Source organism: Micropterus salmoides, unplaced genomic scaffold (assembly GCF_014851395.1).
Source record: "Micropterus salmoides isolate LMB-PRFRI ecotype aquatic unplaced genomic scaffold, ASM1485139v1 Ms_hic_scaffold_18, whole genome shotgun sequence".
Classification (NCBI taxonomy): domain Eukaryota; kingdom Metazoa; phylum Chordata; class Actinopteri; order Centrarchiformes; family Centrarchidae; genus Micropterus; species Micropterus salmoides.
The window spans coordinates 32,874,557-32,902,238 of NW_024040928.1; the positions used below are offsets into that span (position 1 = coordinate 32,874,557).

A 27,682-nucleotide genomic window follows, 5' to 3' on the forward strand; every position below is an offset into this window, starting at 1 on the left:
TGAGACTCACCTGTCTTCCTCCCGTCCTCTGAGACTCACCTGTCCTCCTCCTGTCCTCTGAGACTCACCTGTCCTCCTCTTGTCCTCCTCCCGTCCTCTGAGACTCACCTGTCCTCCTCTTGTCCTCCTCCTGTCCTCTTGAGACTCACCTGTCCTCCTCCTGTCCTCTTGAGACTCACCTGTCCTCCTCTTGTCCTCCTCCCGTCCTCTGAGACTCACCTGTCCTCCTCTTGTCCTCCTCCTGTCCTCTTGAGACTCACCTGTCCTCCTCCTGTCCTCTTGAGACTCACCTGTCCTCCTCTTGTCCTCCTCCTGTCCTCTGAGACTCACCTGTCCTCCTCTTGTCCTCCTCCTGTCCTCTTGAGACTCACCTGTCCTCCTCCTGTCCTCTTGAGACTCACCTGTCCTCCTCCTGTCCTCTGAGACTCACCTGTCCTCCTCCTGTCCCTTTCTGTGAGCAGCAGCTGGCCGAGTCTCTGGAGCGCCTGAGGAGTCAGACCAAGGAGCTGAAGGAGGCCCACTCCCAGAGGAAGCTGGCCGTGCAGGAGTTCTCGGACCTGTCGGAGCGGCTCGCCGACCTCCGCTCCTCCAAACAGCGTCTGTCCCGTCAGCTCCGGGACAAGGAGGAGGAGATGGACGCCCTCCTGCAGAAGATGGACGCCATGAAACAGGAGATCCGCAAGACAGAGAAGAACCGCAAGGAGGTGAGAGCCCTTCAGTTTCTCTGAGCTAAGACTGATGGAGAAAGCCAGGATGTGGCTGAAAGCTCCAGAAAAGAGATTTCATACAGCAGATACATAAGAGCCTCCCTCACCAGCAGGAGTTCATGAAGGAGTCAGACCGAGCCAGAAACATTACTCCTTAAAGCTGGGACAGGGTTCTCCTGCTCTCCTCCAGGGGGTGGCACAGACCAGGAGGAGTCTGTCCTGACTCGTCGGGTCCGTACCTGCTCAGGTCCTGTCCCCCTCAGGTCAGGACCCCTTCAGGTCCTGACCTGAGGGGGACAGGACAGGTTCCTCCTGCTCTCCACCAGAGGGCGGCAGAGACCAGCAGACTCCCTCAGGTCTGAGCAGGGCTCCAGAATAACTGGTGCACCATAACAGAATATTGTATTTCCCAAACCTCTGGAAATGATTGTTAACAGCAGCTGACCTGTGATTGGTCGACTTGGCAGCATCATTTCCTGCTACAGGAAGTACTCCAGGCTCTGAAGCCAGTTTAACCAGCAGCCAATCCAGCGGCACATTAGAGCGTCACAACCCCCCGAGACACGTTTCACCATCAGAGTTTGATCCAGTCGAAAGTCTAGAGGAGCCGCACGGTTTTTATTTTACCCCCATTCAAGTTAGTGCAGGGCTAACAGGAAGTTAGCAGAGGGCTAACAGGAAGTTAGCTGCAAAGCAACACAGACACCAACGCACAAGAATAAATGTGAGGGAACGTGCGTTACCAACGGCAGCAGGTCACCGCAGGAGTTTAGATCCTATAAGAACATAACACGTAGTCACCAGGACTGCTGCTGACTGCCGCTATCTGGTTAGCTCAGTTAGCATCACCAGATGTGATGATGTAGAGAAGATCGCATGACAGGAAGGAGGGGGAGGCCTTCAGAATAAAAGTATTGTATGTGTTTGTCAGCTGGAGGCTCAGCTGGACGATGCGAAGGCCGAGGCGTCCAAGGAGAGGAAGCTGAGGGAGCACGGCGAGGTGTACTCCAAGCAGCTGGAGATGGAGCTGCAGAGCCTGAAGGTCAGAGGTCACACACTCACACAGCCGTATCCTTAAGGTCCCGGGTCTTAAAGAGCAGCCGTATCCTTAAGGTCCCGGGTCTTAAAGAGCAGCCGTATCCTTAAGGTCCCGGGTCTTAGAGAGCAGCTGTATCCTTAAGGTCCCGGGTCTTAAAGAGCAGCCGTATCCTTAAGGTCCCGGGTCTTAGAGAGCAGCTGTATCCTTAAGGTCCCGGGTCTTAAAGAGCAGCCGTATCCTTAAGGTCCCTGGTCTTAAAGAGCAGCCGTATCCTTAAGGTCCCGGGTCTTAGAGAGCAGCTGTATCCTTAAGGTCCCGGGTCTTAAAGAGCAGCCGTATCCTTAAGGTCCCTGGTCTTAGAGAGCAGCCGTATCCTTAAGGTCCCGGGTCTTAAAGAGCAGCTGTATCCTTAAGGTCTTGGGTCTTAGAGAGCAGCCGTATCCTTAAGGTCCCGGGTCTTAAAGAGCAGCCGTATCCTTAAGGTCCCGGGTCTTAAAGAGCAGCCGTATCCTTAAGGTCCCGGGTCTTAGAGAGCAGCCGTATCCTTAAGGTCCCGGGTCTTAAAGAGCAGCCGTATCCTTAAGGTCCCTGGTCTTAGAGAGCAGCCGTATCCTTAAGGTCCCGGGTCTTAAAGAGCAGCCGTATCCTTAAGGTCCCGGGTCTTAAAGAGCAGCCGTATCCTTAAGGTCCCGGGTCTTAAAGAGCAGCTGTATCCTTAAGGTCCCGGGTCTTAAAGAGCAGCCGTATCCTTAAGGTCCCTGGTCTTAGAGAGCAGCCGTATCCTTAAGGTCCCGGGTCTTAAAGAGCAGCCGTATCCTTAAGGTCCCTGGTCTTAGAGAGCAGCCGTATCCTTAAGGTCCCGGGTCTTAAAGAGCAGCCGTATCCTTAAGGTCCCGGGTCTTAAAGAGCAGCCGTATCCTTAAGGTCCCGGGTCTTAAAGAGCAGCCGTATCCTTAAGGTCCCGGGTCTTAAAGAGCAGCCGTATCCTTAAGGTCCCGGGTCTTAGAGAGCAGCCGTATCCTTAAGGTCCCGGGTCTTAGAGAGCAGCCGTATCCTTAAGGTCCCGGGTCTTAGAGAGCAGCCGTATCCTTAAGGTCCCCACAAAGGTAGAAATATATTCCAAACACACAGTAAACAAAGGGGGTGATCGTGGGTCTGGTTCTGGTCTCAGTCCCAGTCTCAGCAGGGTCGGGGAGCATCTCCAGGTGGGGCGGACTCTCAGCAGGAGCTGTCCCGGCTGAAGGCGGAGCTTGATAAGAAGGTCCTTTTCTACGAGGAGGAGCTGCTGAGGAGAGACTCCGCCCACTCCTCCGAGATCAAGAACCTCTGCAAAGACCTGCACGAGTCCGAGGGGGCCCAGCTCGCCGCCAACAAGGAGCTGCTGCAGCTCCGAGACAAGCTGGACAAGGCCAAGAGGGACAGGTGAGTCCTGAACCAGTTTATACCAGAGGGACAGGTGAGTCCTGAACCAGTTTATACCAGAGGGACAGGTGAGTCCTGAACCAGGTTAAACCAGAGGGACAGGTGAGTCCTGAACCAGTTTATACCAGAGGGGCAGGTGAGTCCTGAACCAGGTTAAACCAGAGGGGCAGGTGGGCTCTGATCCAGGTTTTGTGTGGTGTCCCTGCAGACAGACTGAGATGGATGAAGCCGTTGCAGCTTTGAAGGAGAAACACGAACGAGAGAAAAACCTGCTGACAGAAGAAAACCGCAAACTGACGGCTGAAACCGACAAGGTGACCAGGAGCTGAGGTCCTGAAGGTCTCAGTCTGGTCCAGGTCTTGATTTAAAGGGTTGTGTACCTGATCAAGTTTGCTGTGTTAATGTGGTTTCACTAACCGATAGGTAGAAACTCGTCCAGGAAACGTCGAACGTGGTTCTTTCTCCAAGTCGTCGCTGAGCGGAAGGTACCGCAGACCTTTACCGGCTTCTCCACCAGCATCAGGAGAACACACGCAGCCCAAACTGACCAATCACGCGTTCGCTCCATAGCTCCACTGTTAACGCTTCTGATGGACGCAGTCTCTCTGCCGCCAGCCGTTCAGCCGATCGATTTCACGCTTGCCGGCTGAGAAGCCGAGGACGAGCAGCGTCCAGCTCTCAGCGTAGCGTGTTGAGAGGGGACTCCTTTAACTGTTACACGGCCGAGCGGCGTGCTGGCTGCAGCTCGCTGTCCGGCGCTGGCTGCAGTACTAGAACAGGCGGAGAAAGAGAGACCGGAGACGTTCCATGGTAGCATCTGGTCCCGAGCAAACCTTCACCTTCCTTCTGCAGCCAGCAGGGGGCGACTCCTCCGGCTGCAGGAAGAAAATGTTTCTACTTGTCAGCTGATTTATTCCCTCAGTAAACACTTTCCTGATGAGTTTATGGTCTCAGTCGCTAGTTTCAAGTCTTCTTCAACACAGCATGATGTTCATTTAGTAAATTATGGTCCCATTTAGAGGAACAGAGACCAGGAAGCAGGGGAGGCTTTAGGGCGGGGCTACAAGCTGACTGACAAGCTGTCAATCAGGATAGAGGCGACTCGTATCCGCTGCTCTGTGAACATTTAACCAGCGCCGCTGGAAAAGCTCATCAGGAGTCGGCTGCTCATTTTTCAGGAAGTACGTTTTGTTTTAAGCCTGTTTGTCGTTAGCAAAAATTAGCATCCCAGCTAATATTACAGCTAACGTGAAGTCAAGATGCACCTCGCTAACCAAGCTAGCTAGCTCCAAATCTGGTCACGTCTGGTTCCAAAAAAACAAGATGGCGACGGCCAAAATGCCAAACTGAAGGCTTCAGAACGACAGTCCACAAACCTTATAAGTAGTTAGCTGTTAGCATCGATAGCGGCCGGTTGATCTAAAGCTGAGCGCTGGTCGAGAAAGTTGCAGCAACAACTCCCGTAAGGTGACGTATGAATCCAGCTTGGTGCTGGGAGGACAGACTGAGACCTCAGTACTTCTGCTGTTACTGCAGTATTACTGTAGTATTACTGCAGTACAGCTGTTGTACTGTATAATAATGTTTTAAAACTGTGCGTGGTTGGTCATGTGACCATCCTCTATGTTTCTTGTAAGCCCATATGGGACCAATCACAGTAAATGCCCTGCTGCTGTTACTACACATGCTCAGTTGGTAACGCCGCTCCTCTGGCGCCCCCTCAGCTGTGTTCGTTTGTGGATAAATTGACGGCCCAGAACCGTCAGCTGGAGGACGATCTGCAGGACCTGTCGTCTAAGAAGGAGAGCGTGGCCCACTGGGAGGCCCAGATCGCAGAGATCATCCAGTGGTGAGTCCGGCGGTCTGAAGGTGCGGTTCTGTGGCGGGCCACCGGGGGCGCTCTTTACTTACCCGTGTGTGTGTGTGTGTGTGTGTGTGTTCAGGGTGAGCGATGAGAAGGATGCTCGAGGCTACCTTCAGGCTCTGGCCACCAAGATGACGGAGGAGCTGGAAACCCTGCGCGGCTCCAGTCTGGGAACGAGACCTCTGGTAACACACAGACACTCAGAACCAGTACGAACCGGGTCAGTCGGGGTGGTACCTCTGCACCTGTCCGTCTGTGTTCTGATATATTCTCCTAATCTGCTGTCTTAGCCTGAGTCAGGACTGGCCACACCTCCCAAGAAGCCCTGGCCTCCTATTGGTGGAGACAGGAGGGTGAGTGTGTCAGTCACTGCTTCTAGCCAATCAGGATACACTTATTATGGGCGGGGCCTAAGAAGCTTGCATGGCTATTGGGTTGCATGTCTGTCACTCATAATAAAGCAGGGAATTCCTGGACCTTGAGACTCTTCCAGGGGTCCTTCAGGGAATTCCTGGACCTTGAGACTCTTCCAGGGGTCCTTCAGGGAATTCCTGGACCTTGAGACTCTTCCAGGGGTCCTTGGTTTTAGGGGTTCTCATATTATCAGAGAGTCCTTCTGTTAATTCGAGGGGTCTTTGAAGAATGTCAGGGTTGTTTAGGGGGTCACAAGGTACTTTGTGGGAGTTTCAGGGTTCTCAGAGTCCTTAAAGGAATTCCAGGGGTCTTGGAGGGAAATCCTGGGTTAAAAAGGATTTGCAGGGTTCCTGACTTAGTGAACCAGGTTTTTTAGGGGTCCTGGTGAGGTTAAGGGGTCCTTGGATGATTCCAGTAGTCTTTGATTGCAGGGTCTTTTGGATGTCATATGATGTCATACCCCCAGCAGCGTCATCGGCGTCGTCGTGGCCGTGGATCAGGAGGTGGAGGGGAGCGTCCTCTGAGCACAGTGTTCGATCCCCCCTCCTCCTGTCCACGTGTCTGAACCTCCCGAGTGTGAATACTTCGGATTAAAGCGCTTTCTCATCATTCATCAGAAGGTCATATGGGATCGCACGATTCATAGGCTGCTCTGATTGGCCGGCTGCTCCATCTGTTGTGGCCTATTAGATGAAACGTCCTTGTGAAGCTGCGGTGGCCTCCGCCTGCAGCTTCACTGCCGTCTACCCCATCTGACCGTCTCCCTGTCTGTCTCCCGGTCTTCCCACTTGTCCCCCCAGGACCCCCTGTGGAAGGTGCGTCGCAGCCAAAAGTTGGACATGTCGGCTCGCCTGGAGCTTCAGTCGGCCCTGGACGCTGAGATCAGAGCCAAACAGCTGGTTCAGGAGGAGCTGCGCAAAGTCAAAGCTGCCAACATCCACCTGGAGAGGTCAGAGGTCACACGGGGACAAAGCTCACCTGTCTCTGCCTTTACCTTTCTCTGCCCTCACCTGTCTCTGTCTTTACCTGTCTCTGTATTCACCTGTCTCTGCCCTTACCTGTCTCTGTCCCTACCTGTGTCTGCCCTCACCTGTCTCTGTCCCTACCTGTCTCTGCCCTCACCTGTCTCTGTCTTTACCCGTCTCTGTCCTTACCTCTCTCTGCTCACCTTCCTCTGTCCTTACCTTTCTCTCTCTGTATTCACCTGTCTCTGTATTCACCTGTCTCTGTCCTCACCTGTCTCTGTATTCACCTGTCTCTGCCCTTACCTGTGTCTGCCCTCACCTGTCTCTGTCCCTACCTGTCTCTGCCCTCACCTGTCTCTGTCTTTACCCGTCTCTGTCCTTACCTCTCTCTGCTCACCTTCCTCTGTCCTTACCTTTCTCTCTCTGTATTCACCTGTCTCTGTATTCACCTGTCTCTGCCCTTACCTGTGTCTGTATTCACCTGTCTCTGCCCTTACCTGTCTCTGTATTCACCTGTCTCTGCCCTTACCTGTCTCTGCCCTTACCTGTCTCTGTATTCACCTGTCTCTGCCCTCACCTGTCTCTGTATTCACCTGTCTCTGCCCTTACCTGTCTCTGTATTCACCTGTCTCTGCCCTTACCTGTCTCTGCCCTTACCTGTCTCTGCCCTCACCTGTCTCTGTCCTTACCTCTCTGTCCTTACCTGTCTCTCTGTCCTCACCTGTCTCTCTGCCCTCACCTGTCTCTCTGTCCTCACCTCTCTCTCTGCCCTCACCTGTCTCTTTATTCACCTCTCTCTGTCCTCACCTCTCTCTCTGTCCTTACCTGTGTCTGTATTCACCTCTCTCTGCCCTTACCTCTCTGCCCTTACCTGTCTCTGTCCTTACCTCTCTGCTCACCTTTCTCTGTCCTTACCTGTCTCTCTGTCCTCACCTCTCTCTCTGCCCTCACCTGTCTCTCTGTCCTCACCTCTCTCTCTGCCCTCACCTCTCTCTCTGTCCTTACCTGTGTCTGTATTCACCTCTCTCTGCCCTTACCTGTCTCTGTCCTTACCTCTCTGCTCACCTTTCTCTGTCCTTACCTGTGTCTGTATTCACCTCTCTCTGCCCTTACCTCTCTGCCCTTACCTCTCTGCTCACCTGTCTCTGTCCTTACCTGTGTCTGTCCTTACCTCTCTGCTCACCTGTCTCTGTCCTTACCTGTCTCTGTCCTTACCTCTCTGCTCACCTGTCTCTGTCCTTACCTGTGTCTGTATTCACCTCTCTCTGCCCTTACCTCTCTGTCCTTACCTCTCTCTGCTCACCTTTCTCTGTCCTTACCTGCCTCTCTGTCCTTACCTGCCTCTCTTTCCTTACCTCTCTCTGCTCACCTGCCTCTCTTTCCTTACCTCTCTCTGCTCACCTCTCTCTCTGTCCTTACCTCTCTCTGCTCACCTCTCTCTCTGTCCTTACCTCTCTCTGCTCACCTCTCTCTCTGTCCTTACCTCTCTCTGTCCTTACCTCTCTCTGCTCACCCCTCTCTCTGCTCACCTCTCTCTCTGCCCTCACCTGTCTCTTTATTCACCTCTCTCTGTCCTCACCTCTCTCTCTGTCCTTACCTGTGTCTGTATTCACCTCTCTCTGCCCTTACCTGTCTCTGTCCTTACCTCTCTCTGCTCACCTTTCTCTGTCCTTACCTGCCTCTCTGTCCTCACCTCTCTCTCTGTCCTTACCTGTGTCTGTATTCACCTCTCTCTGCCCTTACCTCTCTGTCCTTACCTCTCTCTGTCCTTACCTCTCTCTGCTCACCTTTCTCTGTCCTTACCTGCCTCTCTGTCCTCACCTCTCTCTCTGTCCTTACCTCTCTCTGTCCTTACCTCTCTCTGCTCACCTTTCTCTGTCCTTACCCCTCTCTCTCTCTGTCCTTACCTGTCTCTGTCCCTACCTCTCTCTGTCCTTACCTCTCTCTGCTCACCTGTCTCTGTCCTCACCTGTCTCTGTCCTCGTCTCTCTGTCCTCACCTGTCTCTGTCCTCACCTGTCTCTGTCCTCGTCTCTCTGTCCTCACCTGTCTCTGTCCTCGTCTCTCTGTCCTCACCTGTCTTTCTCCTCGTCTCTCTGCCCTCACCTGTCTCTGTCCTCACCTGTCTCTGTCCTCGTCTCTCTGTCCTCACCTGTCTCTGTCCTCACCTGTCTTTCTCCTCGTCTCTCTGCCCTCACCTCTCTCTGTCCTCACCTCTCTCTCTGCCCTCACCTGTCTCTTTATTCACCTCTCTCTGTCCTTACCTGTCTCTGTCCTTACCTCTCTCTGCTTACCTTTCTCTGTCCTTACCCCTCTCTCTCTCTGTCCTTACCTGTCTCTGTCCCTACCTCTCTCTGTCCTTACCTCTCTCTGCTCACCTGTCTCTGTCCTCACCTGTCTCTCTGCTCACCTGTCTCTGTCCTCACCTGTCTCTCTGCTCACCTGTCTCTGTCCTCGTCTCTCTGTCCTCACCTGTCTCTCTGCTCACCTGTCTCTGTCCTCGTCTCTCTGCCCTCACCTGTCTCTGTCCTCACCTGTCTCTGTCCTCACCTGTCTTTCTCCACGTCTCTCTGCCCTCACCTGTCTGCAGTAAGCTGAAGGAGTCTGAGGAGAGGAGCAGGGAGATGGGGGAGCAGATGGAGGGTCTGAAGAAAGACATGGAGGAGAGTCGCTCCCGCTCTGACAAAGGTAAGTCCACCTGGAGCCTTCAGGGCCTCTGTTAGTCCAACTGGAGCCCTCAGGCCCTCTGTTAGTCCACCTTGTTAGTCCACCTGCAGCCCTCAGGGCCTCTGTTAGTCCACCTTGTTATCCCTCTGACAGAGACTCTGAAGCCTCAGAAACTCCTTCCTGTCCACTAACCTGGTCCCCCTTTCTGTCTCTCTGTAGGTCTGAAGCTTCCAGACTTCCAGGACTCCATCTTTGAATATTTCAACACGTCTCCTCTGGCCCCTGACCTCACCTTCAGGGTGAGTCCCTTACCTGCCGCCCGTCTCACCTGTCTGTCTGAAGGGATTTCTGTCAGACCTTGATTTGTTTAAAGGGTTCAAAGCCGACGGCGCTCGCTGTGTAAACGCTCGGCCTCGCTCTGTAAATGCTCGCTCTCACTCTGTAAAAACTCGCTCTGTAAAAGCTTGCTCTGTAAACGCTCGCGCTCGCTCTGTAAAAGCTCGCTCTGTAAACGCTTGCTCTCACTCTGTAAACGCTTGCTCTCACTCTGTAAACGCTTGCTCTCACTCTGTAAACGCTTGCTCTCACTCTGTAAACGCTCGCTTTGTAAACGCTCGCTCTGTAAACGCTCACTCTTGCTGTGCAAACTCTTGCTCTGTAGATGCTCGCTCTGTAGACGCTCGCGCTCGCTCTGTAGACGCTCGCTCTGTAGACGCTCACTCTTGCTGTGCAAACACTTGCTCTTGCTCTGTAGATGCTCGCTCTCGCTTTGTAGATGCTCGCTCTCGCTCTGTAGATGCTCGCTCTCGCTCTGTAAATGCTCGCTCTCGCTCTGTAGACTCTCGCTCTGTAAATGCTCGCTCTCGCTCTGTAAATGCTCGCTCTCGCTCTGTAGATGCTCGCTCTCGCTCTGTAAATGCTCGCTCTCGCTCTGTAGACTCCCGCTCTGTAAATGCTCGCTCTCACTCTGTAAAAACTCGCTCTGTAAAAGCTTGCTCTGTAAACGCTCGCGCTCGCTCTGTAAAAGCTCGCTCTGTAAACGCTTGCTCTCACTCTGTAAACGCTTGCTCTCACTCTGTAAACGCTCGCTTTGTAAACGCTCGCTCTGTAAACGCTCACTCTTGCTGTGCTTGCTCTTGCTCTGTAGATGCTCGCTCTCGCTCTGTAGATGCTCGCTCTCGCTCTGTAAATGCTCGCTCTCGCTCTGTAGACTCTCGCTCTGTAGATGCTCGCTCTCGCTCTGTAAATGCTCGCTCTCGCTCTGTAGACTCTCGCTCTGTAAATGCTCGCTCTCGCTCTGTAGACGCTCGCGCTCGCTCTGTAAATGCTCGCTCTGTAAACGCTCACCTGTCTGTCTGAAGGGATTTCTGTCAGACCTTGATTTGTTTAAAGGGTTCAAAGCCGACGGCGCTCGCTGTGTAAACGCTCGGCCTCTCACTGTGTAAACGCTCGCTCTCACTCTGTAAAAGCTCGCTCTGTAAATGCTCGCGCTCGCTCTGTAAAAGCTCGCTCTGTAAACGCTTGCTCTCACTCTGTAAACGCTCGCTTTGTAAACGCTCGCTCTGTAAACGCTCACTCTTGCTGTGCAAACTCTTGCTCTGTAGATGCTCGCTCTCGCTCTGTAAATGCTCGCGCTCGCTCTGTAGACGCTCGCGCTCGCTCTGTAGACGCTCGCGCTCGCTCTGTAGACGCTCGCTCTGTAGACGCTCACTCTTGCTGTGCAAACACTTGCTCTCGCTCTGTAGATGCTCGCTCTCGCTCTGTAAATGCTCGCTCTCGCTCTGTAGACTCTCGCTCTGTAAATGCTCGCGCTCGCTCTGTAAATGCTCGCGCTCGCTCTGTAAATGCTCGCGCTCGCTCTGTAGACGCTCGCGCTCGCTCTGTAGACGCTCACTCTTGCTGTGCAAACTCTTGCTCTGTAGATGCTCGCTCTCTCTCTGTAAATGCTCGCGCTCGCTCTGTAGACGCTCACTCTTGCTGTGCAAACACTTGCTCTTGCTCTGTAGATGCTCGCTCTCGCTCTGTAAATGCTCGCTCTCGCTCTGTAGATGCTCGCTCTCGCTCTGTAAATGCTCGCGCTCGCTCTGTAGACGCTCGCGCTCGCTCTGTAGACGCTCGCTCTGTAGACGCTCGCGCTCGCTCTGTAGACGCTCGCTCTGTATACGCTCACTCTTGCTGTGCAAACACTTGCTCTCGCTCTGTAGATGCTCGCTCTCGCTCTGTAGATGCTCGCTCTCGCTCTGTAGACTCTCGCTCTGTAAATGCTCGCGCTCGCTCTGTAGACGCTCACTCTTGCTGTGCAAACACTTGCTCTTGCTCTGTAAATGCTCGCTCTCGCTCTGTAGACGCTCGCGCTCGCTCTGTAGACGCTCGCTCTCGCTCTGTAAATGCTCGCTCTGTAAACGCTCACATGTCTGTCTGAAGGGATTTCTGTCAGACCTTGATTTGTTTAAAGGGTTCAAAGCCGACGGCGCTCGCTGTGTAAACGCTCGGCCTCTCACTGTGTAAACGCTCGCTCTCACTCTGTAAAAGCTCGCTCTGTAAATGCTCGCGCTCGCTCTGTAAAAGCTCGCTCTGTAAACGCTCGCTCTGTAAACGCTCACTCTTGCTGTGCAAACTCTTGCTCTGTAGATGCTCGCTCTCGCTCTGTAAATGCTCGCGCTCGCTCTGTAGACGCTCGCTCTGTAGACGCTCACTCTTGCTGTGCAAACACTTGCTCTTGCTCTGTAGATGCTCGCTCTCGCTCTGTAAATGCTCGCTCTCGCTCTGTAAATGCTCGCTCTCGCTCTGTAGACTCTCGCTCTGTAAATGCTCGCGCTCGCTCTGTAGACGCTCGCGCTCGCTCTGTAGACGCTCGCTCTCGCTCTGTAAATGCTCGCTCTGTAAACGCTCACATGTCTGTCTGAAGGGATTTCTGTCAGACCTTGATTTGTTTAAAGGGTTCAAAGCCGACGGCGCTCGCTGTGTAAACGCTCGGCCTCTCACTGTGTAAACGCTCGCTCTCACTCTGTAAAAGCTCGCTCTGTAAACGCTCGCGCTCGCTCTGTAAAAGCTCGCTCTGTAAACGCTTGCTCTCACTCTGTAAACGCTCGCTTTGTAAACGCTCGCTCTGTAAACGCTCACTCTTGCTATGCAAACTCTTGCTCTGTAGATGCTCGCTCTCGCTCTGTAAATGCTCGCTCTCGCTCTGTAGATGCTCGCTCTCGCTCTGTAAATGCTCGCGCTCGCTCTGTAGATGCTCGCGCTCTCTCTGTAGACGCTCACTCTTGCTGTGCAAACACTTGCTCTCGCTCTGTAGACGCTCGCTCTCGCTCTGTAAACGCTCACATGTCTGTCTGAAGGGATTTCTGTCAGACCTTGATTTGTTTAAAGGGTTCAAAGCCGACGGCGCTCGCTGTGTAAACGCTCGGCCTCTCACTGTGTAAACGCTCGCTCTCACTCTGTAAAAGCTCGCTCTGTAAAAGCTCGCTCTGTAAACGCTTGCTCTCACTCTGTAAACGCTCGCTTTGTAAACGCTCGCTCTGTAAACGCTCACTCTTGCTGTGCAAACTCTTGCTCTGTAGATGCTCGCTCTCGCTCTGTAAATGCTCGCGCTCGCTCTGTAGACGCTCGCGCTCGCTCTGTAGACGCTCGCTCTGTAGACGCTCGCGCTCGCTCTGTAGACGCTCACTCTTGCTGTGCAAACACTTGCTCTTGCTCTGTAGATGCTCGCTCTCGCTCTGTAGATGCTCTCTCTCGCTCTGTAGACGCTCGCTCTCGCTCTGTAAATGCTCGCTCTGTAAACGCTCACCTGTCTGTCTGAAGGGATTTCTGTAAGACCTTGATTTGTTTAAAGGGTTCAAAGCCGACGGCGCTCGCTGTGTAAACGCTCGGCCTCTCACTGTGTAAACGCTCGGCCTCTCACTCTGTAAAAGCTCGCTCTGTAAACGCTCGCGCTCGCTCTGTAAAAGCTCGCTCTGTAAACACTTGCTCTTGCTCTGTAGATGCTCGCTCTCGCTCTGTAGATGCTCGCTCTCGCTCTGTAAATGCTCGCTCTCGCTCTGTAGACGCTCGCTCTGTAAATGCTCGCGCTCGCTCTGTAGACGCTCGCGCTCGCTCTGTAGACGCTCACTCTTGCTGTGCAAACACTTGCTCTTGCTCTGTAAATGCTCGCTCTCGCTCTGTAGACGCTCGCTCTCGCTCTGTAGACGCTCGCGCTCGCTCTGTAGACGCTCGCTCTCGCTCTGTAAATGCTCGCTCTGTAAATGCTCGCTCTGTAAACGCTCACATGTCTGTCTGAAGGGATTTCTGTCAGACCTTGATTTGTTTAAAGGGTTCAAAGCCGACGGCGCTCGCTGTGTAAACGCTCGGCCTCTCACTGTGTAAACGCTCGCTCTCACTCTGTAAAAGCTCGCTCTGTAAAAGCTCGCTCTGTAAACGCTTGCTCTCACTCTGTAAACGCTCGCTTTGTAAACGCTCGCTCTGTAAACGCTCACTCTTGCTGTGCAAACTCTTGCTCTGTAGATGCTCGCTCTCGCTCTGTAAATGCTCGCGCTCGCTCTGTAGACGCTCGCGCTCGCTCTGTAGACGCTCGCTCTGTAGACGCTCACTCTTGCTGTGCAAACACTTGCTCTTGCTCTGTAAATGCTCGCTCTCGCTCTGTAGACGCTCGCGCTCGCTCTGTAAATGCTCGCGCTAACTCTGTAAACGCTCACTCTTGCTGTGCAAACACTTGCTCTTGCTCTGTAAATGCTCGCGCTCGCTCTGTAGACGCTCGCGCTCGCTCTGTAGACGCTCGCCCTCGCTCTGTAAATGCTCGCTCTGTAAACGCTCACATGTCTGTCTGAAGGGATTTCTGTCAGACCTTGATTTGTTTAAAGGGTTCAAAGCCGACGGCGCTCGCTGTGTAAACGCTCGGCCTCTCACTGTGTAAACGCTCGCTCTCACTCTGTAAAAGCTCGCTCTGTAAACGCTCGCGCTCGCTCTGTAAAAGCTCGCTCTGTAAACGCTTGCTCTCACTTCGTAAACGCTCGCTCTGTAAACACTCACTCTTGCTGTGCAAACTCTTGCTCTGTAGATGCTCGCTCTCGCTCTGTAAATGCTCGCTCTCGCTCTGTAGACGCTCGCGCTCGCTCTGTAAACGCTCGCTCTGTAGATGCTCGCTCTCGCTCTGTAAATGCTCGCTTTCGCTCTGTAGACTCTCGCTCTGTAAATGCTCGCTCTCGCTCTGTAGACGCTCGCTTTGTAAACGCTCGCTCTGTAAACACTCACTCTTCCTGTGCAAACACTTGCTCTTGCTCTGTAGATGCTCGCTCTCGCTCTGTAAACACTCGCGCTCGCTCTGTAAAAGCTCGCGCTCGCTCTGTAAAAGCTCGCTCTGTAAACACTCGCGCTCGCTCTGTAAAAGCTCGCTCTGTAAACGCTTGCTCTCACTCTGTAAACGCTCGCTTTGTAAACGCTCACTCTTGCTCTGTAAAGGCTCGCGCTCGCTCTGTAAAAACTCGCTCTGTAAAAGCTTGCTCTCGCTCTGTAAACGCTCATGCTCGCTCTGTAAATGCTCGCTCTCGATGTGTAAACGCTCGCTTTGTAAAAGCTTGCACTGTAAACACTCGCTCTGTAAACGCTCGCTCTCTCACTTTGTAAACTCTCGCTCTGTAAACGCTCGCTCTCACTCTGTAAAAGCTCACTCTGTAAACGCTCACTCTGTAAACGCTCACTCTGTAAACGCTAGCTCTCACTCTGTAAACGCTCACTCTGTAAACGCTCGCTCTGTAAACGCTCACTCTGTAAACGCTCACTCTTGCTGTGCAAACACTTGCTCTCACTCTGTAAACGCTCGCTCTGTAAACGCTTGCTCTCGCTCTGTAAACGCTTGCTCTCGCTCTGTAAACGCTTGCTCTCGCTCTGTAGACGCTCGCTCTGTAAGCGCTCGTTGTGTAAACGCTTGCTCTCGCTGTGTAAACACTTGGTCTTGCTCTGTAAATGCTTGCTCTCGCTCTGTAAATGCTCGCTCTCGCTCTGTAGACGCTCGCTCTGTAAGCGCTCGCTCTGTAAACGCTTGCTCTCGCTGTGTAAACATTTGCTCTCACTCTGTAAACGCTCACTCTGTAAACGCTCACTCTGTAAACGCTCGCTCACTCTGTAAACGCTCGCTCGCTCTGTAAACGCTCGCTCGCTCTGTAAACGCTTGCTCTCGCTCTGTAGACGCTCGCTCTGTAAGCGCTCGTTGTGTAAACGCTTGCTCTCGCTGTGTAAACACTTGGTCTTGCTCTGTAAATGCTTGCTCTCGCTCTGTAAATGCTCGCTCTCGCTCTGTAGACGCTCGCTCTGTAAGCGCTCGCTCTGTAAACGCTTGCTCTCGCTGTGTAAACATTTGCTCTCACTCTGTAAACGCTCACTCTGTAAACGCTCACTCTGTAAACGCTCGCTCACTCTGTAAACGCTCGCTCGCTCTGTAAACGCTCGCTCGCTCTGTAAATGCTCGCTCTCGCTCTGTAAATGCTCGCTCTCGCTCTGTAGATGCTCGCTCTGTAAACGCTCGCTCTCGCTCTGTAAACGCTCGCTCTCGCTCTGTAGACGCTCGCTCTGTAAGCGCTCGCTCTGTAAACGTTTGCTCTCGCTGTGTAAACACTTGCTCTCACTCTGTAAACGCTCGCTCGCTCACTCGCTCTGTAAACGCTTGCTCTCGCTCTGTAAATGCTCGCTCTCGCTCTGTAGACGCTCGCTCTGTAAGCGCTCGCTCTGTAAACGCTTGCTCTCACTGTGTAAACACTTGGTCTTGCTCTGTAGGCGCTCGCTCTGTACATGCTCGCTCTCGCTCTGTACATGCTCGCTCTTGCTCTGTACATGCTCGCTCTCGCTCTGTACATGCTCGCTCTCGCTCGGTAGACGCTCGCTCTCGCTCTGTAAAAGCTCGCTCTGTAAACGCTCGCGCTTTCGCTGTAAAAGCTCGCTCTGTAAAAGCTCGCTCTCGCTCTGTAGACGCTCGCTCTGTAAGCGCTCGCTGTGTAAACGCTTGCTCTCGCTGTGTAAACACTTGGTCTTGCTCTGTAAACGCTTGCTCTCGCTCTGTAAATGCTCGCTCTCGCTCTGTAGACGCTCGCTCTGTAAGCGCTCGCTCTGTAAACGCTTGCTCTCGCTGTGTAAACACTTGCTCTTGCTCTGTAGACGCTCACTCTGTAAACGCTCGCTCGCTCGCTCTGTAAACGCTTGCTCTCGCTCTGTAAACACTTGCTCTTGCTCTGTAGACGCTCACTCTGTAAACGCTCGCTCGCTCGCTCTGTAAACGCTTGCTCTCGCTGTGTAAACACTTGCTCTTGCTCTGTAAACGCTTGCTCTCGCTCTGTAAATGCTCGCTCTCGCTCTGTAAATGCTCGCTCTCGCTCTGTAAATGCTCGCTCTCGCTCTGTAAACGCTTGCTCTCGCTGTGTAAACACTTGCTCTTGCTCTGTAGACGCTCACTCTGTAAACGCTCGCTCGCTCGCTCTGTAAACGCTTGCTCTCGCTCTGTAAACGCTTGCTCTCGCTCTGTAAATGCTCGCTCTCGCTCTGTAGACGCTCGCTCTGTAAGCGCTCGCTCTGTAAACGCTTGCTCTCGCTGTGTAAACACTTGCTCTTGCTCTGTAAACGCTTGCTCTCGCTCTGTAAATGCTCGCTCTCGCTCTGTAAATGCTCGCTCTCGCTCTGTAAATGCTCGCTCTCGCTCTGTAGACGCTCGCTCTGTAAACGCTCGCTCTGTAAACGCTTGCTCTCGCTGTGTAAACACTTGCTCTCACTCTGTTAACGCTCGCTCTGTAAACGCTCGCTCTGTAAACGCTTGCTCTCACTCCTTAAACGCTCACTCTGTAAACGCTCGCTCTGTAAACGCTTGCTCTCACTCCTTAAACGCTCACTCTGTAAACGCTCGCTCTCTCGCTCTGTAAACGCTCGCTCTCTCTGTAAACGCTTGCACTGTAAACACTCGCTCTCTCTGAAAACGCTTGCTCTGTAAAAGTTTGCTCTGTAAACGCTCGCTCTCACTCTGTAAAAGCTCGCTCTGTAAGCGCTCACTCTTTAGGCTCTCGCTCTGTAAATGCTAGCTCTCACTCTGTAAACGCTCGCTCTGTAAACGCTCACTCTTGCTGTGCAAACACTTGCTCTTGCTCTGTAAACGCTCGCTCTCACTCTGTAAAAGCTCGCTCTGTAAACGCTCGCTCTCACTCTGTAAAAGCTCGCTCTCACTCTGTAAACGCTCTCTCTGTAAACGCTCTCTCTGTAAACGCTTGCACTGTAAACACTCGCTCTCTCTCTTGCTCTATAAAAGCTCACTCTGTAAACGCTCGCTCTCACTCTGTAAACGCTCGCTCTCACTCTGTAAAAGCTCGCTCTCACTCTGTAAAAGCTCGCTCTCACTCTGTAAAAGCTCGCTCTGTAAACGCTCGCTCTCGCTCTGTAAACGCTCGCTCTCGCTCTGTAAACGCTCGCTCTCGCTCTGTAAACGCTCGCTCTCGCTCTGTAAAAGCTCGCTCTCACTCTGTAAAAGCTCGCTCTCACTCTGTAAAAGCTCACTGTGTACACGCTCACTCTTGCTGTGCAAACACTTGCTCTTGCTCTGTAAAAGCTCCCTCTCGCTCTGTAAACGCTTGCTCTGTAAATGCTTGCTCTATAAAAGCTCACTCTGTAAATGCTCACTCTCGCTCTGTAAATGCTCACTCTCGCTCTGTAAATGCTCTCTCTCGCTCTGTAAAAGCTCGCTCTCACTCTGTAAACGCTCGCTCTGTAAACGCTCGCTCTCGCTCTGTAAACGCTCGCTCTCGCTCTGTAAACGCTCGCTCTGTAAATGCTCGCTCTCGCTGTGTAAACGCTCGCTCTGTAAATGCTCGCTCTCGCTGTGTAAACGCTCGCTCTGTAAATGCTCGCTCTCGCTCTGTAAACGCTCGCTCTGTAAATGCTCGCTCTCGCTCTGTAAACGCTCGCTCTCTCGCTCTGTAGACTCTCGCTCTGTAAATGCTCGCTCTCGCTCTGTAAATGCTCGCTCTCGCTGTGTAAACGCTCGCTCTGTAAACGCTCGCTCTGTAAATGCTTGCTCTCGCTCAATACTGAAGATTTAGTGATGAGCCCAGAAGAAGCCCAGCAGCAGGTCACGTGATGTCACTCAGGTGTAGTGTACAGAGAGGTTTAGCTGATCACAAGCAGATCACAGAAACCAGCTCACAGGCTTCTCCCTGCAGAGAGATGAGCAGCACCAACCTGTAGCTGCACCAGTTGGCCTTAGTGTTGCTGAGGTCCAGAATGGTGTTATTTCTTCAGACATGTTGATGTTTCTTCTTTTTGACCTACAGAACATAGACATAGACTCCACCCCACAGAAATCTGAGACCACGCCCCCCTCGCCCTCCACCACCTCCGAACATGAGGTCAGTTATGAATGCTGGTCGTGTACGTGTGTCATGTTTTACTTGACTGACTGTTATAGACGTGTTCCTGAGTCTCGTCCTCTTTATGTCAACAGGAAGTTAAAGCAGCTTCAGTCCCGGCGAGCCCCTCCCCCACCTACCAGAGCTCAGCTCTAACCACACCACAGGTACGGGGACCGTCGTCAGCGGGCATAACGTGACCTAGATACACCGTGAGCAGATGTCTTTACCGTCTGTTTTCCTTTGGCTTTAAACGTCACATATGTGTCACGTGTGTTCGCAGCCCAAAGCTCACCAGCTGAGCATCAAGACGTTCTCCAGCCCGACTCAGTGCACACACTGCACCTCGCTGATGGTGGGACTCATCAGACAGGGATACGCCTGCGAAGGTACACAGCGCTTACACTCATCTACACACCTGCCAGTAGTGAGGCTCACCACCTCAGCCAGGAAGACGCTGCTGCTTCGCCCACCTGGTGACGCCAGTGAACATCTGATCCTCCTGTAGCAGACATATATACGGCATACACTGTATTTATATATTTATACTTGCCGTCTCTCCTTAGTGTGCTCCTTCATCTGCCACGTTTCCTGTAAAGACCATGCACCGCTGGTCTGTCCAATCCCAGCAGAGCAGGCCAAGAGGCCGCAGGGCATTGACGTCCAGAGAGGCATCGGCACCGCCTACAAGGGCTACGTCAGGGTAGGGGATGAAGTACTGACGGAGTAGTTGTACTGCAGTTCCACAGGACCGCACTCACGTGTTTGTTGTCTTTCCGTCAGATCCCAAAGCCCAGCGGAGTGAAGAAGGGCTGGCAGCGAGCGTTCGCCGTGGTCTCTGACTGTAAGCTGTTTCTGTACGACGTCCCAGAGGGAAAGTCCACCCAGCCTGGAGTGGTGGCCGGTCTGGTGCTGGATCTCAGGTAACAGCGGTCTTTGTGCTCACAGGGCGAGCTTCAGGCTGTCAGCACTCTGAGATTCAGGTAGCTTTGAAAAGACTTGCGTATTCTTAGGAAGGAGTTTTGAGAAGGTAGCAGAACAGATTTTATTTGGTATTTGAATGTCCTGTAGTTTCGAAATGTTACACGTTTGATTCTTGTGTGTTTATAGAGATGAGGAGTTTTCCGTCAGCTCTGTTTTGGCATCAGATGTGATCCACGCTACCAGGAAGGACATCCCCTGCATCTTCAGGGTAGGAGACCCCGCCCCTCTGAGCCGTCGCTGTGTGACCGCTGACCTCCGTGTGTTCTGACCCTTGCTGTTTTTGATCAGGTGACGTCCTCGCAGCTGATCTCGCAGCTCTCCTCTGTGTCTCTGCTGGTGCTGGCCGAGAGCGAAGTGGAGAAGAGGAAGTGGGTCAGAATCCTGGAGAGTCTGCAGACCATCCTGACCAAGAACCTGCTGAAGAACCAGCAGGTCCACATCCTGCACGAGGCCTACGACGCCTCGCTGCCCATCATCAAGACCACGCTGTCTGCCGCTGTGCTCGGTCAGTAACAACTTCGACTAAGTACTACTGTTAAATAGTACTGCACCGAGTACTCATACTGACAGAGAGAAGGTGAAAGGATGTTAGTGAAGGCTTTGGGCTGATGATGCTCAAACTTGTTTCCTCTGTAGATCGGGAGAGGATCGTCCTGGGAACAGAAGACGGACTGTTTGTGGTCGAGGTCACCAGAGACGGTGAGACAGACAAGCAGACGGACAGGCAGACAGTTCGTATTCAATAGGTGACTAACCTCTGTCTCTCTCTCCAGTGATCGTGCGAGCAGCAGACAGCAAGAAGGTTTATCAGATCGATTTGATCCCGAAGGAGAAGATCATCGCTCTGCTCTGCGGTCGGAACCGCCACGTTCACCTTCAGGCGTGGGGGGCTCTGGAGGGCGCCGAGTCCGCCTTCGACATCAAGCTGACGGACACCAAAGGCTGCCAGGCTCTGACTACAGGGGTGCTCCGACCCGGAGGCCCGGCCTGCCTGCTGGCTGCCGTCAAACGTCAGGTCAGTAAAGGAGCCAGCTGAGATAGCTTTGCCGGAGCGACTACTCTGCCCCACACCGTGCTAACACCAAGTTCAACAGGCTAACCAAAGCTACTTAAAAAAGTCTAGACTTGACCATCCTGGAGCTTGAGGTCTGAAGCGAGTCGGGCTTTGTACTGGCCCCCTTTGAGAAAGCAGTCTGAAGTAAAATAGTTTTCCAGTAGCTGTGAATCCACTTCCTCAGTGTAGATCAGGACTTTGTGTTTCTCTTCATAGTGTTACCTTCCACATCTTCGGTTCCCAGAGTCATGATGTAACTCCAGCTCTAGGAGTATGTGATGAAACCAGCATACCGCCCACCCCTTTGTGGTTCTGTTCCTGTTCTAATGCTCTGGTTCTGTTTTTGCCTCCAGGTCCAGTGCTACGAGATCACTCGAGCGAAGCCCCACCATAAGAAGCTGTGGGAGGTGCAGGCTCCAGGTTTGGTGCAGTGGTTGGGTATGGTGAGGGAGCGGCTGTGTGTTGGTTATCCTTCGGGCTTCGCCCTGCTGGCCCTGCAGGGGGAGTCGTCCCCAATCAGCCTGGTGAGCCCGGCCGACCCGTCGCTGGCCTTCCTGGCCCAGCAGCCTCTGGACGCCCTGCACGCCCTGGAGGTGGGATCCAACGAGCTGCTGCTCTGCTTCAGCCAGCTCGGCATCTACGTGGACGGACAGGGCCGCCGGTCCCGAACCCAGGAGCTGATGTGGCCCGCCACGCCGCTTGCATGCAGTACGTCATTAATACTCAACAGGTGTAAATGTAGCAGGTGCACTGGTGTGAACCCCTGCACCATCAGTGGCTGTACCTGGTACCTGGATGATGCTTCAGTTCATATTATAAAGGTGTTAATCACTTTCTCTCTCCCCAGGCTCTAACTCGTCCCACCTGACAGTCTACAGTGAATACGGAGTCGACGTCTTCGACATTCACACCGCAGAGTGGGTTCAGACCGTCTCCCTCCGCAAGGTAACCAATCACAGCAAGGCACTGCTTGGAACCAGCCAGGCACAGTTTAGAACCAGCCAGTCACATCTCTGTCTCTATTCTCAGATCAGACCTCTGAATGTTGAAGGGACGTTAAACCTGCTGAGTTCAGAACCTCCTCGTCTGATTTATTTCAGCAACACCTCATCAGGTAAGACCCAGACTCACCTGCACGCTGTTAACAACACCCCTCTACCACCTGAAGCTCACCTATCTCCACCTGTCTTTCCTCAGAGGGAGAACTCACCATCCCGGAGACATCGGACCACAGCAGGAAGTTGATGGTTCGAACTCGCAGCAAGAGGAAGTTCCTCTTTAAGGTTCCTGAAGAGGAGCGACTTCAGCAGAGAAGGTGAGTCAACAAAACAAAACACAGCCACTGAACAGAATAAAACACAGCGACTCAACAGAACAAAACACAGCCACTCAACAGAACAAAACACAGCCACTCAACAGAACAAAACACAGCCACTCAACAGAACAAAACACAGTCACGCAACAGAATAAAACACAGCCACAAAACAAAACACAGCCACTGAACAGAGTAAAACACAGCCACAAAACAAAACACAGCCACTCAACAGAACAAAACACAGCCACAAAACAAAACACAGCCACTCAACAGAACAAAACACAGCCACTCAACAGAACAAAACACAGCCACTCAACAGAACAAAACACAGCCACTCAACAGAACAAAACACAGTCACGCAACAGAACAAAACACAGAACAAAACACAGCCACTCAACAGAACAAAACACAGTCACGCAACAGAACAAAACACAGTCACGCAACAGAACAAAACACAGTCACGCAACAGAATAAAACACAGCCACAAAACAAAACACAGCCACTCAACAGAACAAAACACAGCCACAAAACAAAACACAGCCACTCAACAGAACAAAACACAGTCACGCAACAGAATAAAACACAGCCACAAAACAAAACACAGCCACTGAACAGAGTAAAACACAGCCACAAAACAAAACACAGCCACTGAACAGAGTAAAACACAGCCACTGAACAGAATTAAACACAGCCACTCAACAAAGTAAAACACAGCCACTCAACAGAAAAAAAACACAGCGACTGTTAATGAGTTGTGTGTTTTGTTGTTGTGAATCAGGTGTGTGTGTGTGTGTGTGGTGTTAATGTGTTGTTGTGGTGTGTGTGTGTGTGTGTTGTTTTGTTGTTGTGAATCAGGTGTGTGTGTGGTGTTAATGTGTTGTTGTGGTGTGTGTTCGCAGGGAGATGCTGAGGGATCCTGAGCTCAGATCAAAGATGATCTCTAATCCAACAAACTTTAACCATGTGGCTCACATGGGACCAGGAGACGGCATGCAGGTCCTCATGGACCTCCCTCTGGTAACTCCTCCTCACTGCACCTCCTCCTGTCCTATCCTGCCGGCATGTTCTCCTCCCTCACCTCCTCCCCTCTGACAGCTCTGTTCATCGCACTGACTCCTCCTCTCTTCTCTCCTCCTCCCCATGTCTCACCTTCCTCACCCCCTCCTCCTCCCGGATGTTCAGGTTGATGTCATCTCCCTCTCCCCCTCCCCATCTCCCTCTCCCTCCTCCTCCTCCTCCCGTCACACCCTCATCTCTCCTCCCTCCAACTTTGAGCACGTCTATCACATGACTTCGGCGTCGGCCGGCGCCTTCTTGCAGAAAGACGCCTCCTCTTCCTCCTCCCAGCAGAGCCTCCTGCAGCCTTGCTCCTCCTCCTCCTCCTCCTCCTCTCCCTCCACCTCCTCTCTGGGAAGGGTAGGCCAGCTTCTCTCTATCACCCTCACCCCTGCTCACCCTCCTCCTCCTCCAGACACCTTGTGTGCTCTGAAGTGGTCAACAGTTCATGTTGTTGATTGACTAATGGATTAATGTTTCCTCTGAAGAGTTCAACTCTCTGCAGCTTCACAAACTACAGCTTCATCAAACTCTCACACTGCTCTCCACCTCCTGTCCTTTTACTCCACTGCCTGTCCTTTAGTTCCTTTTCCTGTCCTTTAGTTCCTTTTCCTGTCCTTTCACTCCACTGCCTGTCCTTTAGTTCCTTTTCCTGTCCTTTCACTCCACTGCCTGTCCTTTAGTTCCTTTTCCTGTCCTTTAGTTCCTTTTCCTGTCCTTTCGCTCCACTGCCTGTCCTTTTGTTCCTTTTCCTGTCCTTTAGTTCCTTTTCCTGTCCTTATGCTCCACTGCCTGTCCTTTAGTTCGTTTTCCTGTCCTTTAGTTCGTTTTCCTGTCCTTTCACTCCACTGCCTGTCCTTTAGTTCCTTTTCCTGTTCTTTAGTTCCTTTTCCTGTCCTTTAGTTCCTTTTCCTGTCCTTTCACTCCACTGCCTGTCCTTATGCCCCACTGCCTGTCCTTTAGTTTCTTTTCCTGTCCTTTAGTTCTTTTTCCTGTCCTTTCACTCCACTGCCTGTCCTTTTGTTCCTTTTCCTGTCCTTTCACTCCACTGCCTGTCCTTTAGTTCCTTTTCCTGTTCTTTAGTTCGTTTTCCTGTCCTTTAGTTCGTTTTCCTGTCCTTTCACTCCACTGCCTGTCCTTTAGTTCCTTTTCCTGTCCTTTCACTCCACTGCCTGTCCTTATGCCCCACTGCCTGTCCTTTAGTTTCTTTTCCTGTCCTTTAGTTCTTTTTCCTGTCCTTTCACTCCACTGCCTGTCCTTTTGTTCCTTTTCCTGTCCTTTCACTCCACTGCCTGTCCTTATGCCCCACTGCCTGTCCTTTAGTTCCTTTTCCTGTCCTTTAGTTTCTTTGCCTGTCCTTTAGTTCCTTTTCCTGTCCTTTCGCTCCACTGCCTGTCCTTTTGTTCCTTTTCCTGTCCTTTCACTCCACTGCCTGTCCTTATGCCCCACTGCCTGTTCTTTAGTTCCTTTTCCTGTCCTTTAGTTCCTTTTCCTGTCCTTTCACTCCACTGCCTGTCCTTTAGATCCTTTTCATGTCCTTTAGTTCTTTTTCCTGTCCTTTCACTCCACTGCCTGTCCTTTAGTTCCTTTTCCTGTCCTTTAGTTCCTTTTCCTGTCCTTTAGTTCTTTTTCCTGTCCTTTCACTCCACTGCCTGTCCTTTAGTTCCTTTTCCTGTCCTTTAGTTCTTTTTCCTGTCCTTTTACTCCACTGCCTGTCCTTTAGTTCCTTTTCCTGTCCTTTAGTTCTTTTTCCTGTCCTTTCACTCCACTGCCTGTCCTTTAGTTCCTTTTCCTGTCCTTTAGTTCTTTTTCCTGTCCTTTTACTCCACTGCCTGTCCTTTAGTTCTTTTTCCTGTCCTTTCACTCCACTGCCTGTCCTTTAGTTCCTTTTCCTGTCCTTTAGTTCCTTTTCCTGTCCTTTAGTTCCTTTTCCTGTCCTTTCACTCCACTGCCTGTCCTTTAGTTCCTTTTCCTGTCCTTATGCTCCACTGCCTGTCCTTTAGTTCGTTATCCTGTCCTTTAGTTCGTTTTCCTGTCCTTTAGTTCGTTTTCCTGTCCTTTCACTCCACTGCCTGTCCTTTAGTTCCTTTTCCTGTTCTTTAGTTCCTTTTCCTGTCCTTTCACTCCACTGCCTGTCCTTATGCCCCACTGCCTGTCCTTTAGTTTCTTTTCCTGTCCTTTAGTTCTTTTTCCTGTCCTTTCACTCCACTGCCTGTCCTTTAGTTCCTTTTCCTGTCCTTTCACTCCACTGCCTGTCCTTATGCCCCACTGCCTGTTCTTTAGTTCCTTTTCCTGTCCTTTAGTTCCTTTTCCTGTCCTTTCACTCCACTGCCTGTCCTTTAGTTCCTTTTCCTGTCCTTTAGTTCCTTTTCCTGTCCTTTCACTCCACTGCCTGTCCTTTAGTTCCTTTTCCTGTCCTTTAGTTCCTTTTCCTGTCCTTTAGTTCCTTTTCCTGTCCTTTAGTTCTTTTTCCTGTCCTTTCACTCCACTGCCTGTCCTTTCACTCCACTGCCTGTCCTTTAGTTCTTTTTCCTGTCCTTTCACTCCACTGCCTGTCCTTTCACTCCACTGCCTGTCCTTTAGTTCCTTTTCCTGTCCTTTCACTCCACTGCCTGTCCTTTCACTCCACTGCCTGTCCTTTAGTTCCTTTTCCTGTCCTTTCACTCCACTGCCTGTCCTTTCACTCCACTGCCTGTCCTTTAGTTCCTTTTCCTGTCCTTTCGCTCCACTGCCTGTCCTTTTGTTCCTTTTCCTGTCCTTTCACTCCACTGCCTGTCCTTATGCCCCACTGCCTGTTATTTAGTTCCTTTTCCTGTCCTTTAGTTCTTGTTCCTGTCCTTTAGTTCCTTTTCCTGTCCTTTCACTCCACTGCCTGTCCTTTCACTCCACTGCCTGTCCTTTAGTTCCTTTTCCTGTCCTTTCACTCCGCTGCCTGTCCTTTAGTTCCTTTTCCTGTCCTTTCACTCCACTGCCTGTCCTTTAGTTCCTTTTCCTGTCCTTTAGTTCCTTTTCCTGTCCTTTAGTTCCTTTTCCTGTCCTTTCACTCCACTGCCTGTCCTTTAGTTCCTTTTCCTGTCCTTTCACTCCACTGCCTGTCCTTTAGTTCCTTTTCCTGTCCTTTAGTTCCTTTTCCTGTCCTTTCACTCCACTGCCTGTCCTTTAGTTCCTTTTCCTGTTCTTTAGTTCCTTTTCCTGTCCTTTAGTTCCTTTTCCTGTCCTTTAGTTCCTTTTCCTGTCCTTTAGTTCCTTTTCCTGTCCTTTCACTCCACTGCCTGTCCTTTAGTTCCTTTTCCTGTCCTTTAGTTCCTTTTCCTGTCCTTATGCTCCACTGCCTGTCCTTATGCTCCACTGCCTGTCCTTATGCTCCACTGCCTGTCCTTTCACTCCACTGCCTGTCCTTATGCTCCACTGCCTGTCCTTTCGCTCCACTGCCTGTCCTTTTGTTCCTTTTCCTGTCCTTTCACTCCACTGCCTGTCCTTATGCCCCACTGCCTGTTCTTTAGTTCCTTTTCCTGTCCTTTAGTTCCTTTTCCTGTCCTTTCACTCCACTGCCTGTCCTTTAGTTCCTTTTCCTGTCCTTTAGTTCTTTTTCCCGTCCTTTCACTCCACTGCCTGTCCTTTAGTTCCTTTTCCTGTCCTTTCACTCCACTGCCTGTCCTTTAGTTCCTTTTCCTGTCCTTTAGTTCTTTTTCCCGTCCTTTCACTCCACTGCCTGTCCTTTAGTTCCTTTTCCTGTCCTTTCACTCCACTGCCTGTCCTTTAGTTCCTTTTCCTGTCCTTTAGTTCTTTTTCCCGTCCTTTCACTCCACTGCCTGTCCTTTAGTTCCTTTTCCTGTCCTTTCACTCCACTGCCTGTCCTTTAGTTCCTTTTCCTGTTCTTTAGTTCCTTTTCCTGTCCTTTCACTCCACTGCCTGTCCTTTAGTTCCTTTTCCTGTCCTTTAGTTCCTTTTCCTGTTCTTTAGTTCCTTTTCCTGTCCTTTCACTCCACTGCCTGTCCTTTAGTTCCTTTTCCTGTCCTTTAGTTCCTTTTCCTGTCCTTTCGCTCCACTGCCTGTCCTTTTGTTCCTTTTCCTGTCCTTTCACTCCACTGCCTGTCCTTTAGATCCTTTTCCTGTCCTTTAGTTCCTTTTCCTGTCCTTTAGTTCCTTTTCCTGTTCTTTAGTTCCTTTTCCTGTCCTTTCACTCCACTGCCTGTCCTTTAGTTCCTTTTCCTGTCCTTTAGTTCCTTTTCCTGTCCTTTCGCTCCACTGCCTGTCCTTTTGTTCCTTTTCCTGTCCTTTCACTCCACTGCCTGTCCTTTAGTTCCTTTTCCTGTCCTTTAGTTCCTTTTCCTGTCCTTTAGTTCCTTTTCCTGTCCTTTCGCTCCACTGCCTGTCCTTTTGTTCCTTTTCCTGTCCTTTCGCTCCACTGCCTGTCCTTTTGTTCCTTTTCCTGTCCTTTCACTCCACTGCCTGTCCTTATGCCCCACTGCCTGTTCTTTAGTTCCTTTTCCTGTCCTTTAGTTCCTTTTCCTGTCCTTTCACTCCACTGCCTGTCCTTTAGTTCCTTTTCCTGTCCTTTAGTTCTTTTTCCCGTCCTTTCACTCCACTGCCTGTTCTTTAGTTCCTTTTCCTGTCCTTTCACTCCACTGCCTGTCCTTTAGTTCCTTTTCCTGTCCTTTAGTTCTTTTTCCCGTCCTTTCACTCCACTGCCTGTCCTTTAGTTCCTTTTCCTGTCCTTTCACTCCACTGCCTGTCCTTTAGTTCCTTTTCCTGTTCTTTAGTTCCTTTTCCTGTCCTTTCACTCCACTGCCTGTCCTTTAGTTCCTTTTCCTGTCCTTTA

At 51.6% G+C, this 27,682-nt stretch overlaps 1 protein-coding gene across 4 annotated transcripts in view; it reads left to right on the forward strand.

Annotated features, from left to right (window-relative positions):
• cdc42bpb (CDC42 binding protein kinase beta (DMPK-like)) overlaps positions 1 to 27,682 on the forward strand; it is a 56,227-nt gene that overhangs the window by 25,273 nt on the left and 3,272 nt on the right. Inside the window, exons 12-36 of one of the 4 annotated variants that reach the window (XM_038727095.1) lie at positions 462 to 704; positions 1,639 to 1,749; positions 2,918 to 3,168; positions 3,377 to 3,482; positions 4,893 to 5,017; positions 5,112 to 5,217; positions 5,323 to 5,385; positions 6,247 to 6,395; positions 9,001 to 9,098; positions 9,297 to 9,376; positions 18,377 to 18,451; positions 18,547 to 18,618; positions 18,735 to 18,840; positions 19,018 to 19,154; positions 19,235 to 19,374; positions 19,562 to 19,643; positions 19,724 to 19,940; positions 20,072 to 20,134; positions 20,209 to 20,450; positions 20,843 to 21,197; positions 21,337 to 21,434; positions 21,519 to 21,603; positions 21,687 to 21,804; positions 22,704 to 22,821; positions 22,987 to 23,337. In XM_038727095.1, the coding sequence (XP_038583023.1) occupies positions 462 to 704; positions 1,639 to 1,749; positions 2,918 to 3,168; positions 3,377 to 3,482; positions 4,893 to 5,017; positions 5,112 to 5,217; positions 5,323 to 5,385; positions 6,247 to 6,395; positions 9,001 to 9,098; positions 9,297 to 9,376; positions 18,377 to 18,451; positions 18,547 to 18,618; positions 18,735 to 18,840; positions 19,018 to 19,154; positions 19,235 to 19,374; positions 19,562 to 19,643; positions 19,724 to 19,940; positions 20,072 to 20,134; positions 20,209 to 20,450; positions 20,843 to 21,197; positions 21,337 to 21,434; positions 21,519 to 21,603; positions 21,687 to 21,804; positions 22,704 to 22,821; positions 22,987 to 23,322 (3,576 nt within the window). In that variant the 3' untranslated portion in view covers positions 23,323 to 23,337. Of the gene's footprint in view, positions 1 to 461; positions 705 to 1,638; positions 1,750 to 2,917; positions 3,169 to 3,376; positions 3,483 to 4,892; positions 5,018 to 5,111; positions 5,218 to 5,322; positions 5,386 to 6,246; positions 6,396 to 9,000; positions 9,099 to 9,296; positions 9,377 to 18,376; positions 18,452 to 18,546; positions 18,619 to 18,734; positions 18,841 to 19,017; positions 19,155 to 19,234; positions 19,375 to 19,561; positions 19,644 to 19,723; positions 19,941 to 20,071; positions 20,135 to 20,208; positions 20,451 to 20,842; positions 21,198 to 21,336; positions 21,435 to 21,518; positions 21,604 to 21,686; positions 21,805 to 22,703; positions 22,822 to 22,986; positions 23,338 to 27,682 lie in introns of those variants that run through there. The other 3 variants (XM_038727097.1, XM_038727096.1, XM_038727098.1) reach the window with 3 other exon arrangements.